This window comes from Lissotriton helveticus, chromosome 7, assembly GCF_964261635.1.
Source record: "Lissotriton helveticus chromosome 7, aLisHel1.1, whole genome shotgun sequence".
Lineage (NCBI taxonomy): Eukaryota > Metazoa > Chordata > Amphibia > Caudata > Salamandridae > Lissotriton > Lissotriton helveticus.
In genome coordinates this window covers 5,022,883-5,035,913 of record NC_136068.1, presented here as the reverse complement: position 1 = coordinate 5,035,913, position 13,031 = coordinate 5,022,883, and the positions used below count along the sequence as shown (strand labels likewise).

Below are 13,031 nucleotides of genomic sequence, written 5' to 3'. Positions count from 1 at the left end.
CATAGCTATGATGTGGAGATTACACCCTGTGCCCATAAACTTCTGTGTAAACTTGTCTTTCCTATTAAGATTAATTTACTGATCAGCCAAAGCTAACTTGTCCTTGTCCTCAGTGCAGCTAAACTCGTCAATGGCCCAATCCTAAGACTTCCCTCTCCACTGTACCTCTGAACCCACCCATAACCCAACCATGACCCAACTATGACCCTCTCTTCTTCCACTGCACCTCTGAACCCACCCATGACCCAACTGCAATCCTTTCTTCTCCACTGTACCTCTGAACCCATTCATGACCCATCTATGACCCTTTCTTCTCCACTGCACCTCTGAACCCCCCAATGACCCAACCATGACCCTTTCTTCTCCACTGTACCTCTGAACCCATTCATGACCCATCTATGACCCTTTCTTCTCCACTGCACCTCTGAACCCCCAATGACCCAACCATGACCCTTTCTTCTCCACTGCACCTCTGAACCCACCCATGACCCAACCATGACCCTTTCTTCTCCACTGTACCTCTGAAACCACCCGTGACCCAACTATGACCCTTGCATCTCCAATGTACCTCTGAACCCCCCAATGACCCAACCATGACCCTTTCTTCTCCACTGTACCTCTGAACCCTCCAATGACCCAACCATGACCCTTTCTTCTCCACTGTACCTCTGAACCCTCCAATGACCCAACCATGACCCTTTCTTCTCCACTGTACCTCTGAACCCTCCAATGACCCAACCATGACCATTTCTCCTCCAATGTACCCCTGAACCCACCCATGACCCAACCATGACCCTTTCTTCTTCACTGTACCCCTGAACCCACCCATGACCCAACCATGACCCTTTCTTCTCCACTGTACCCCTGAACCCACCCATGACCCAACCATGACCCTTTCTTCTTCACTGTACCCCTGAACCCACCCATGACCCAACCATGACCCTTTCTTCTCCACTGTACCTCTGAACCCTCCAATGACCCAACCATGACCATTTCTCCTCCAATGTACCTCTGAACCAACCCATGACCCAACTATGACCCTTTCTTCTCCACTGTACCCCTGAACCCACCCATGACCCAACCATGACCCTTTCTTCTTCACTGTACCCCTGAACCCACCCATGACCCAACTATGACCCTTTCTTCTCCACTGCACCTCTGAACCAACCCATGACCCAACTATGACCCTTTCTTCTCCACTGTACCTCTGAACCCACCCATGACCCAACTATGACCCTTGCATCTCCAATGTACCTCTGAACCCACCCGTGACCCAACTATGACCCTTTCTCCTCCAATGTACCTCTGAACCCTCCAATGACCCAACCATGACCATTTCTCCTCCAATGTACCTCTGAACCCACCCATGACCCAACTATGACCCTTTCTTCTCCAATGTACCTCTGAACCCACCCGTGACCCAACTATGACCCTTTCTCCTCCAATGTACCTCTGAACCCTCCAATGACCCAACCATGACCATTTCTCCTCCAATGTACCTCTGAACCCACCCATGACCCAACTATGACCCTTTCTTCTCCACTGTACCTCTGAACCCACCCATGACCCAACTGAGACCCTTTCTTCTCCACTGTACCTCTGAACCCACCCATGACCCAACTATGACCCTTTCTCCTCCAATGTACCTCTGAACCCTCCAATGACCCAACCATGACCATTTCTCCTCCAATGTACCTCTGAACCCACCCATGACCCAACTATGACCCTTTCTTCTCCAATGTACCTCTGAACCCACCCGTGACCCAACTATGACCCTTTCTCCTCCAATGTACCTCTGAACCCTCCAATGACCCAACCATGACCATTTCTCCTCCAATGTACCTCTGAACCCACCCATGACCCAACTATGACCCTTTCTTCTCCACTGTACCTCTGAACCCACCCATGACCCAACTGAGACCCTTTCTTCTCCACTGTACCTCTGAACCCACCCATGACCCAACTATGACCCTTTCTCCTCCAATGTACCTCTGAACCCTCCAATGACCCAACCATGACCATTTCTCCTCCAATGTACCTCTGAACCCACCCATGACCCAACTATGACCCTTTCTTCTCCAATGTACCTCTGAACCCACCCATGACCCAACTGAGACCCTTTCTTCTCCACTGTACCTCTGAACCCACCCGTGACCCAACTATGACCCTTTCTCCTCCAATGTACCTCTGAACCCTCCAATGACCCAACCATGACCATTTCTCCTCCACTGTACCTCTGAACCCACCCATGACCCAACTATGACCCTTTCTTCTCCACTGTACCTCTGAACCAACCCATGACCCAACTATGACCCTTTCTTCTCCACTGTACCCCTGAACCCACCCATGACCCAACTGAGACCCTTTCTCCTCCAATGTACCTCTGAACCCATCCATGACACAACCATGACCATTTCTTCTCCACTGCACCTCTGAACCCACCCATGACCCAAATATGACCCTTTCTTCTCTACTGTTCCTCTGAACCCACCCGTGACCCAACTATGACCCTTTCTCCTCCAATGTACCTCTGACCCCATCAATGACCCAACTATGACCCTGTCAACTATGACCCTTTCTTCTCCACTGTACCTCTGACCCCACCCATGACCCAACCATGACCCTTTCTTCTCCACTGTACAGTTAACTAGTGTTTGCTAGTGGTGAATTCTAACAACCTTCAGGGCAAGATTCTCACCCGCATGTAAAGTAGCCGTGATATAGCAAGATGAGGGAGCTGAGGCCCAGGGAGGCCGGCCTTCGCCCAGGACCACAGCCGAATGACCACAGTGGGACCACATTGTCTGCCACGGGTGCAGTCGGTCTGACCTCTGCTCTGGTGGGGCTCATGCGTCTGCTCTTCAATCTATTTATATAACCCTGACTGTCTTCAGAGAGCAGCACCACTCTTTCTGCAGGACTCCTTCATATCCCATCAGATACTGCAGGGAGTTCCAAGATAATCTTCATCCCCAGAATGTCCACTTAGAGCTGGACGTGTTTTTGTGGTTCTTGTGGACCCACAGGATGTGGAAGAGTAATGTGAGGTTTGTGATGTTTCAGGAACAAGGTGATCTTCTTGGGGGTGCTGTCGCAGATCGTCATCGGGGTCTTCCTTTGCTACTGCCCCGGCATGGACGAGGCGCTGCACTTCTCACCTCTGAGGTAAGTCAGATCCTGTGCGGCCTGCACCAGGGACTCTTCTAGGGGCTTTCTGAGGGAGTGTCACTCTGGTGCCAACATCTTGTGGAGCAGGTCCTTGGGGAGGGGGCTTCTCCAGAAGGGGAGAAGATATTATGTCATTGGGTAAAACCCTGCTAAGTGCAGAGACACTTCAGAAATATTCGGTTGTATCCATTGTATGCATGAATTTGTGTAGATTTACTTTGATGGTGTTTGGGGGTTTTGTAAAGCAAATTCTTTAATACAGAATCCCAGAAGCCAACAGTTGAGAATGCTCGCTCTAGGGTTCTTACTAGTTGTACAAGTCGACAATCCTTCACTCCTCTCTGTTCATGTTTGAACATCTATGTGAGCTAAGCCTGCTTACAATCTCCTTGGCTCCTAGCAGATGCATTAAGCAAACAAGAAGTCCCAGAAGTCTCTTCCAAACAGTATATTTCATGATCTTTAAATTAAGTTTTGTAACACCTCGTCCAAGGTTTCAGACCACTTCATATGTTATTACTTGACTGACCGGGGTTTCCCAAAAAGAGTAGCTGCAGAACCTCGGATGCCTTTGTACTGATTCATTGAATGCATCAATGCTTGATTCTTCTGTCTCTCCTCATACTCTTCCCAATTTCTTTTCTCCCTGTAGGATCCAGTACTGGTTTGTGTCCATTCACTTCGCTATCCTGATTCTGGCGTATGATGAACTTCGGAAATATTTGATCCGCACCTTCCCGGGGTGTAAGTGTTTTCTTCTCTTTTGCACCTTCCCAGGGTATAAGTGTTTTCATCTCTTTTGCACCTTCCCAGGATGTAAGTGTTTTCTTCTCTTTTGCACATTCCCGGGGTATAAGTGTTTTCTTATCTTTTGCACCTTCCCAGGATGTAAGTGTTTTCTTCTCTTTTGCACCTTCCCAGGATGTAAGTGTTTTCTTCTCTTTTGCACATTCCCGGGGTATAAGTGTTTTCTTATCTTTTGCACCTTCCCAGGGTGTAAGTGTTTTCTTCTCTTTTGCACATTCCCGGGGTATAAGTGTTTTCTTCTCTTTTGCACCTTCCCGGGGTGTAAGTGTTTTCTTCTCTTTTGCACCTTCCCAGGATGTAAGTGTTTTCTTCTCTTTTGCACATTCCCGGGGTATAAGTGTTTTCTTCTCTTTTACACCTTCCCGGGGTGTAAGTGTTTTCTTCTCTTTTGCACATTCCCGGGGTGTGTTTTCTTCTCTTTTGCACCTTCCCAGGGTGTGTTTTCTTCTCTTTTGCACATTCCCGGGGTGTAAGTGTTTTCTTCTCTTTTGCACCTTCCCAGGGTGTAAGTGTTTTCTTCTCTTTTGCACATTCCCGGGGTGTAAGTGTTTTCTTCTCTTTTGCACATTCCCGGGGTGTATTTTCTTCTCTTTTGCACCTTCCTGGAGTGTAAGTGTTTTCTTCTCTTTTGCACATTCCCAGGGTATAAGTGTTTTCTTCTCTTTTGCACATTCCAGGGTTGAAAGTGTTTTCTTTTCTTTTACTCTTGATGGTAGTGATGGTGGAACTGTGATGATTTGTCTGTCCCGGTAGAGGCACAGATCAGCACTTCTGGGGACTAGCGGCTGAATGTACTCTTGCTACCCACCCCCCTAGGATGCGTAGAAACGGGGTTCTATCACTCTTCCGCAGCATCTCACTCTGCCCCGACACAGAAACGTGCAGGTGGAGGTGAAGGGATAATTATGAACCCACAAGGTGTCTGCATCAACCGAAACCAGCCCTGAACTACCAACTCATTCACACATGCATGCACTACAGGTCTCTTACATGGGGTCATTGAGCGTTGGCATTCAGTGGTAGACTCTCTCTTACAAGGGGTCATTGAGCGTTGGCCTTCAGTGGTAGACCTTCTCTCACAAGGGGTCATTGAGCGTTGGACTCCAGTGGTAGACCCTCTCTTACAAGGGGTCATTGAGCGTTGGGCTTCAGTGGTAGACCCTCTCTTACAAGGGGTCATTGAGCGTTGGGCTTCAGTGGTAGACCCTCTCTTACAAGGGGTCATTGAGCGTTGGCCTTCAGTGGTAGACTCTCTCTTACAAGGGGTCATTGAGCGTTGGCCTTCAGTGGTAGACTCTCTCTTACAAGGGGTCATTGAGCGTTGGCCTTCAGTGGTAGACTCTCTCTTACAAGGGGTCATTGAGCGTTGGGCTTCAGTGGTAGACCCCCTCTTACAAGGGGTCATTGAGCGTTTGGTTTCAGTGGTAGACTCTCTTACAAGGGGTCATTGAGCGTTTGGTTTCAGCGGTAGACCCTCTCTTACGAGGGGTCATTGAGCGTTGGGCTCCAGTGGTAGACTGTCTCTTACAAGGGGTCATTGAGCGTTTGGTTTCAGTGGTAGACTCTCTTGCAAGGGGTCATTGAGCGTTGGCCTTCAGTGGTAGACCCTCTCTTACAAGGGGTCATTGAGCGTTGGCCTTCAGTGGTAGACCCTCTCTTACAAGGGGTCATTGAGCGTTGACCTTCAGTGGTAGACTCTCTCTTACAAGGGGTCATTGAGCGTTGGCCTTCAGTGGTAGACTCTCTCTTACAAGGGGTCATTGAGGGTTGGGTCATTGAGGGTTGGGTTACAAGGGGTCATTGAGCGTTGGCCTTCAGTGGTAGACCCTCTCTTACAAGGGGTCATTGAGCGTTGGCCTTCAGTGGTAGACTCTCTCTTACAAGGGGTCATTGAGGGTTGGCCTTCAGTGGTAGACTCTCTCTTACAAGGGGTCATTGAGGGTTGGGTTACAAGGGGTCATTGAGCGTTGGCCTTCAGTGGTAGACCCCCTCTTACAAGGGGTCATTGAGCGTTTGGTTTCAGTGGTAGACTCTCTTACAAGGGGTCATTGAGCGTTGGGCTTCAGTGGTAGACCCCCTCTTACAAGGGGTCATTGAGCGTTTGGTTTCAGTGGTAGACTCTCTTACAAGGGGTCATTGAGCGTTTGGTTTCAGCGGTAGACCCTCTCTTACGAGGGGTCATTGAGCGTTGGGCTCCAGTGGTAGACTGTCTCTTACAAGGGGTCATTGAGCGTTGGCCTTCAGTGGTAGACTGTCTCTTAAAAGGGGTCATTGAGCGTTGGCCTTCAGTGGTAGACTCTCTCTTACAAGGGGTCATTGAGGGTTGGGTCATTGAGGGTTGGGTTACAAGGGGTCATTGAGTGTTGGGTTTCAGTGGTAGACACTCTCCTACAAGGGGTCATTGAGGGTTGGCCTTCAGTGGTAGACTGTCTCTTACAAGGGGTCATTGAGTGTTGGGTTTCAGTGGTAGACCCTCTCTTACGAGGGGTCATTGAGCGTTGGCCTTCAGTGGTAGACTGTCTCTTACAAGGGGTCATTGAGGGTTGACCTTCAGTGGTAGACTCTCTCTTACAAGAGGTCATTGTGGGTTGGGTCATTGAGGGTTGGGTTACAAGGGGTCATTGAGTGTTGGGTTTCAGTGGTAGACCCTCTCTTACAAGGGGTCATTGAGCGTTGGACTCCAGTGGTAGACCCTCTCTTACAAGGGGTCATTGAGCGTTGGCCTTCAGTGGTAGACTCTCTCTTACAAGGGGTCATTGAGGGTTGGCCTTCAGTGGTAGACTCTCTCTTACAAGGGGTCATTGAGGGTTGGGTTACAAGGGGTCATTGAGCGTTGGCCTTCAGTGGTAGACTCTCTCTTACAAGGGGTCATTGAGGGTTGGCCTTCAGTGGTAGACTCTCTCTTACAAGGGGTCATTGAGGGTTGGGTTACAAGGGGTCATTGAGTGTTGGGTTTCAGTGGTAGACCCCCTCTTACAAGGGGTCATTGAGCGTTTGGTTTCAGCGGTAGACCCTCTCTTACGAGGGGTCATTGAGCGTTGGGCTCCAGTGGTAGACTGTCTCTTACAAGGGGTCATTGAGCGTTTGGTTTCAGTGGTAGACTCTCTTGCAAGGGGTCATTGAGCGTTGGCCTTCAGTGGTAGACCCTCTCTTACAAGGGGTCATTGAGCGTTGGCCTTCAGTGGTAGACCTTCTCTTACAAGGGGTCATTGAGCGTTTGGTTTCAGCGGTAGACCCTCTCTTACGAGGGGTCATTGAGCGTTGGGCTCCAGTGGTAGACTGTCTCTTACAAGGGGTCATTGAGCGTTGGCCTTCAGTGGTAGACTGTCTCTTAAAAGGGGTCATTGAGCGTTGGCCTTCAGTGGTAGACTCTCTTTTACAAGGGGTCATTGAGCGTTGGGCTTCAGTGGTAGACTCTCTCTTACAAGGGGTCATTGAGTGTTGGGTTTCAGTGGTAGACCTTCTCTTACAAGGGTCATTGAGGGTTGGTCTTTAGACGTAGGCACTCTCTTACAAGGGGTCATTGAGCGTTGGCCTTCAGTGGTAGACCTTCTCTTACAAGGGTCATTGAGGGTTGGTCTTTAGACGTAGGCACTCTCTTACAAGGGGTCATTGAGCGTTGGCCTTCAGTGGTAGACCTTCTCTTACAAGGGTCATTGAGGGTTGGTCTTTAGACGTAGGCACTCTCTTACAAGGGGTCATTGAGCGTTGGCCTTCAGTGGTAGACCTTCTCTTACAAGGGTCATTGAGGGTTGGTCTTTAGACGTAGGCACTCTCTTACAAGGGGTCATTGAGCGTTGGCCTTCAGTGGTAGACCCCCTCTTACAAGGGGTCATTGAGCGTTTGGTTTCAGTGGTAGACTCTCTTACAAGGGGTCATTGAGCGTTGGGCTTCAGTGGTAGACCCTCTCTTACAAGGGGTCATTGAGCGTTGGGCTTCAGTGGTAGACCCTCTCTTACAAGGGGTCATTGAGCGTTGGGCTTCAGTGGTAGACCCTCTCTTACAAGGGGTCATTGAGCGTTGGGCTTCAGTGGTAGACCCTCTCTTACAAGGGGTCATTGAGCGTTGGCCTTCAGTGGTAGACTCTCTTACAAGGGGTCATTGAGCGTTGGGCTTCAGTGGTAGACCCTCTCTTACAAGGGGTCATTGAGCGTTGGCCTTCAGTGGTAGACTCTCTCTTACAAGGGGTCATTGAGGGTTGGCCTTCAGTGGTAGACTCTCTCTTACAAGGGGTCATTGAGGGTTGGGTCATTGAGGGTTGGGTTACAAGGGGTCATTGAGTGTTGGGTTTCAGTGGTAGACCTTCTCTTACAAGGGGTCATTGAGCGTTGGCCTTCAGTGGTAGACCCTCTCTTACAAGGGGTCATTGAGCGTTGGCCTTCAGTGGTAGACCTTCTCTCACAAGGGGTCATTGAGCGTTGGCCTTCAGTGGTAGACTCTCTCTTACAAGGGGACATTGAGGGTTGGGCCATTGAGGGTTGGGTTACAAGGGGTCATTGAGCGTTGGCCTTCAGTGGTAGACCTTCTCTTACAAGGGGTCATTGAGCGTTGGCCTTCAGTGGTAGACTCTCTCTTAAAAGGGGTCATTGAGGGTTGGGCCATTGAGGGTTGGGTTACAAGGGGTCATTGAGCGTTGGCCTTCAGTGGTAGACCTTCTCTTACAAGGGGTCATTGAGCGTTGGCCTTCAGTGGTAGACTCTCTCTTAAAAGGGGTCATTGAGGGTTGGTCTTTAGACGTAGACACTCTCTTACAAGGGGTCATTGGCTGAGTGTTGGTCTGTAATGACTGTTCTTTGCATGCTGGGCTCCAGTAACTGACCCTCGGATATATGCGGTCATTGTTGGGGATCTGGTTATTATTGTCTGTGCATTAGGTCTTTTTGTCTATTCACTGATTGTTGAGCGTCAGTGACTGAACATCGGCTTTTTCGCTGACACTTCCGTATAAGGGGTCATTGGTTGAGTGTTAGAATTCATGCGCAGCCCCGTGGGTACATGGGTTTACTAGTTGCGTTGGGTTGTGGTGCCAGAACCTCCGATGTATGTGATCCTTGAGTGTGGACCTCAAGTAACCGTCGCTCTAGAGTGTGTCAGAGTGCTGTGCTCCAGTGGCATGAGTAGCTGTGCTCAGTTGCCTGTCATGTTAGTGTGCGGTCATTGGGCGAATGTTAGACTTTTGGGACTCGCTCTCAGCCCATTGTTGAGACTTTCAGCGGTTGTCCCATGAGCTCTAACGCCCTAAGACTTAGGAAGTGGCCAGATTTTAACTCCATCTTTTTGTCCTTGCTTCAGCTTGGATCGACAGAGAGTTATACTACTAACCTCCAGGAGGCGCCAGATGTGGAGAAGTGTCGCCACGGGAGTGGAATGAGGACGTCACCCGGCATCGATGCGGCGGGAGTGGAGGCTGGTCCTCCCCTCCATCGTAGACACGGCAGACCGCTGGGCGGTTAAGACTCGACATGTTTGTGTAAATTGCTTTGTTATTTTGGTGGTCTGGTTCCTATGGATATCCCACTTAATAATGTATCTATTTCTGCTCTGTATCATTTCCAATAAAGTTTTTGTTTTCTAAATGTGGACATTTCTCCTTCTTTAAGATGTTAGTGACCTTTCTTCAGTACTAAATCTGCTACTTTTAGCAACTAAATGTATATTCAATGCAGGATTTGGTTTCCAAAGTGGCATCCTCTTATACCTTTCCAGAAATATCTACCATTGTTTAAATGTGGTGGTTTTGATATTTACATAATCATTATACAGGAGACGCATATATGTTAAAAGAGAACGCGTGCTGATTTCATCGACATCTCTCTGTATTCTCATCTAAAAAGACTGATTTTCAGTGACGTTTTGTCTCTGCTTGCCACCTCCTGCCTAATACTGAGGCTAGATTCTCTTAAAGATCTCACCTCCAGTATAGATTCTCCCAGAGATCTCACCTCCAGTATAGATTCTCCCAGAGATCTCACCTCCATTATAGATTCTCACAGAGATCTCACCTCCATTATAGATTCTCACAGAGATCTCACCTCCATTATAGATTCTCTTAGTGATCTCACCTCCAGTATAGATTCTCCCAGAGATCCCACCTCCATTATAGATTCTCACAGAGATCTCACCTCCATTATAGATTCTTCCAGAGATCTCACCTCCACTATAGATTCTCACAGAGATCTCACCTCCATTATAGATTCTCTTAGTGATCTCACCTCCAGTATAGATTCTCCCAGAGATCTCACCTCCATTATAGATTCTCCCAGAGATCTCATCTCCATTATAGATTCTCCCAGAGATCTCACCTCCATTATAGATTCTCTTAGTGATCTCACCTCCAGTATAGATTCTCCCAGAGATCTCACCTCCATTATAGATTCTCCCAGAGATCTCATCTCCATTATAGATTCTCCCAGAGATCTCACCTCCATTATAGATTCTCTTAGTGATCTCACCTCCAGTATAGATTCTCCCAAAGATCTCACCTCCATTATAGATTCTTCCAGAGATCTCACCTCCATTATAGATTCTCCCAGAGATCTCACTCCATTATAGATTCTCTTAGTGATCTCACCTCCATTATAGATTCTCTTAGTGATCTCACCTCCATTATAGATTCTCCCAGAGATCTCACCTCCATTATAGATTCTCCCAGAGATCTCACCTCCATTATAGATTCTCCCAGAGATCTCACCTCCATTATAGATTCTCTTAGTGATCTCACCTCCATTATAGATTCTCCCAGAGATCTCACCTCCATTATAGATTCTCTTAGTGATCTCACCTCCATTATAGATTCTCCCAGAGATCTCACCTCCATTATAGATTCTCCAGAGATCTCACCTCCAGTACAGATTCTCCCAGAGATCTCACCTCCATTATAAATTCTCCCAGAGATCTCACCTCCATTATAGATTCTCTTAGTGATCTCACCTCCAGTATATATTCTCCCAGAGATCTCACCTCCATTATAGATTCTCCCAGAGATCTCACCTCCATTATAGATTCTCCCAGAGATCTCACCTCCAGTATAGATTCTCCCAAAGATCTCACCTCCAGTATAGATTCTCCCAAAGATCTCACCTCCATTATCGATTCTTCCAGAGATCTCACCTCCATTATAGATTCTCCCAGAGATCTCACTCCATTATAGATTCTCTTAGAGATCTCACCTCCATTATAGATTCTCTTAGTGATCTCACCTCCATTATAGATTCTCCCAGAGATCTCACCTCTATTATAGATTCTCCCAGAGATCTCACCTCCATTATAGATTCTCTTAGTGATCTCACCTCCATTATAGATTCTCCCAGAGATCTCACCTCCATTATAGATTCTCTTAGTGATCTCACCTCCATTATAGATTCTCCCAGAGATCTCACCTCCATTATAGATTCTCTTAGTGATCTCACCTCCATTATAGATGCTCCCAGAGATCTCACCTCCATTATAGATTCTCTTAGTGATCTCACCTCCATTATAGATTCTCCCAGAGATCTCACCTCCATTATAGATTCTCCAGAGATCTCACCTCCAGTACAGATTCTCCCAGAGATCTCACCTCCATTATAGATTCTCCCAGAGATCTCACCTCCATTATAGATTCTCCCAGAGATCTCACCTCCATTATAGATTCTCTTAGTGATCTCACCTCCAGTGTAGATTCTCCCATAGATCTCACTCCCATTATAGATTCTCCCAGAGATCTCACCTCCATGATAGATTCTCCCAGAGATCTCACCTCCATTATAGATTCTCTTAGTGATCTCACCTCCATTATAGATTCTCCCAGAGATCTCACCTCCATTATAGATTCTCCCAGAGATCTCACCTCCATTATAGATTCTCTTAGTGATCTCACCTCCAGTACAGATTCTCCCAGAGATCTCACCTCCATTATAGATTCTCTTAGAGATCTCACCTCCATTATAGATTCTCCCAGAGATCTCACCTCCATTATAGATTCTCCCAGAGATCTCACCTCCAGTATAGATTCTCCCAGAGATCTCACCTCCATTATAGATTCTCTTAGTGATCTCACCTCCATTATAGATTCTCCCAGAGATCTCACCTCCATTATAGATTCTCCCAGAGATCTCACCTCCATTATAGATTCTCCCAGAGATCTCACCTCCATTATAGATTCTCTTAGTGATCTCACCTCCAGTACAGATTCTCCCAGAGATCTCACCTCCATTATAGATTCTCTTAGAGATCTCACCTCCATTATAGATTCTCCCAGAGATCTCACCTCCATTATAGATTCTCTTAGAGATCTCACCTCCATTATAGATTCTCCCAGAGATCTCACCTCCAGTATAAATTCTCCCAGAGATCTCACCTCCAGTATAAATTCTCCCAGAGATCTCACCTCCAGTATAAATTCTCCCAGAGATCTCACCTCCAGTATAGATTCTCCCAGAGATCTCAACTCCATTATAGATTCTCCCAGAGATCTCACCTCCATTATAGATTCTCCCAGAGATCTCACCTCCATTATAGATTCTCTTAGAGATCTCACCTCCATTATAGATTCTCTTAGATATCTCACCTCCATTATAGATTCTCTTAAAGATCTCACCTCCAGTATAGATTCTCCCAGAGATCTCACCTCCAGTATAGATTCTCCCAGAGATCTCACCTCCATTATAGATTCTCCCAGAGATCTTACCCTCCTTTTCTCAGATCCTGGACTGAGGTGCGATCTAAGTGAACCTTCAGAGTGACCTCCGTGCTTCCGGGTCAGAGGCCGGCTCTAGAGGGCGCCTTGAAGTCTTCTTTCTCCAATCCTTGAAACAAGAGCTTCATGTCAAGCCCTCGATGGATAGATGAACTTTTCTTATTTTCAAAAAGTTCTGGCTCTTCTCTTCTAGAGTCAAAGGAAGGCAGGACTCACCTGCCCTACCTGGCTCGTGTCTTCTACTGCTGTAGATTCCCACGCTGTGTGTGCGCAGCACACCTGCCACCTAGTGTTGTGACCAGGATACTGCAAGTTGTTGCAGCTTCAGGAATGGCCCCAGTGGCTCATCCCATAGTCACTGTGAAGCTGACATTGCACT

The 13,031-nt window shown here is 47.6% G+C and overlaps 1 protein-coding gene across 1 annotated transcript in view; it reads left to right on the top strand.

Annotated features, from left to right (window-relative positions):
* Positions 1-9,523, top strand: part of LOC144766557 (potassium-transporting ATPase alpha chain 2-like) — a 39,561-nt gene extending 30,038 nt beyond the window's left edge. The window contains exons 21-23 of the mRNA XM_078650362.1: positions 3,064-3,165; positions 3,821-3,912; positions 9,268-9,523. Of these exons, the coding sequence (XP_078506488.1) occupies positions 3,064-3,165; positions 3,821-3,912; positions 9,268-9,296 (223 nt within the window). The 3' untranslated portion in view covers positions 9,297-9,523. The remainder of the gene's footprint in view (positions 1-3,063; positions 3,166-3,820; positions 3,913-9,267) is intronic.
* Positions 9,524-13,031: the final 3,508 nt, after the last annotated feature.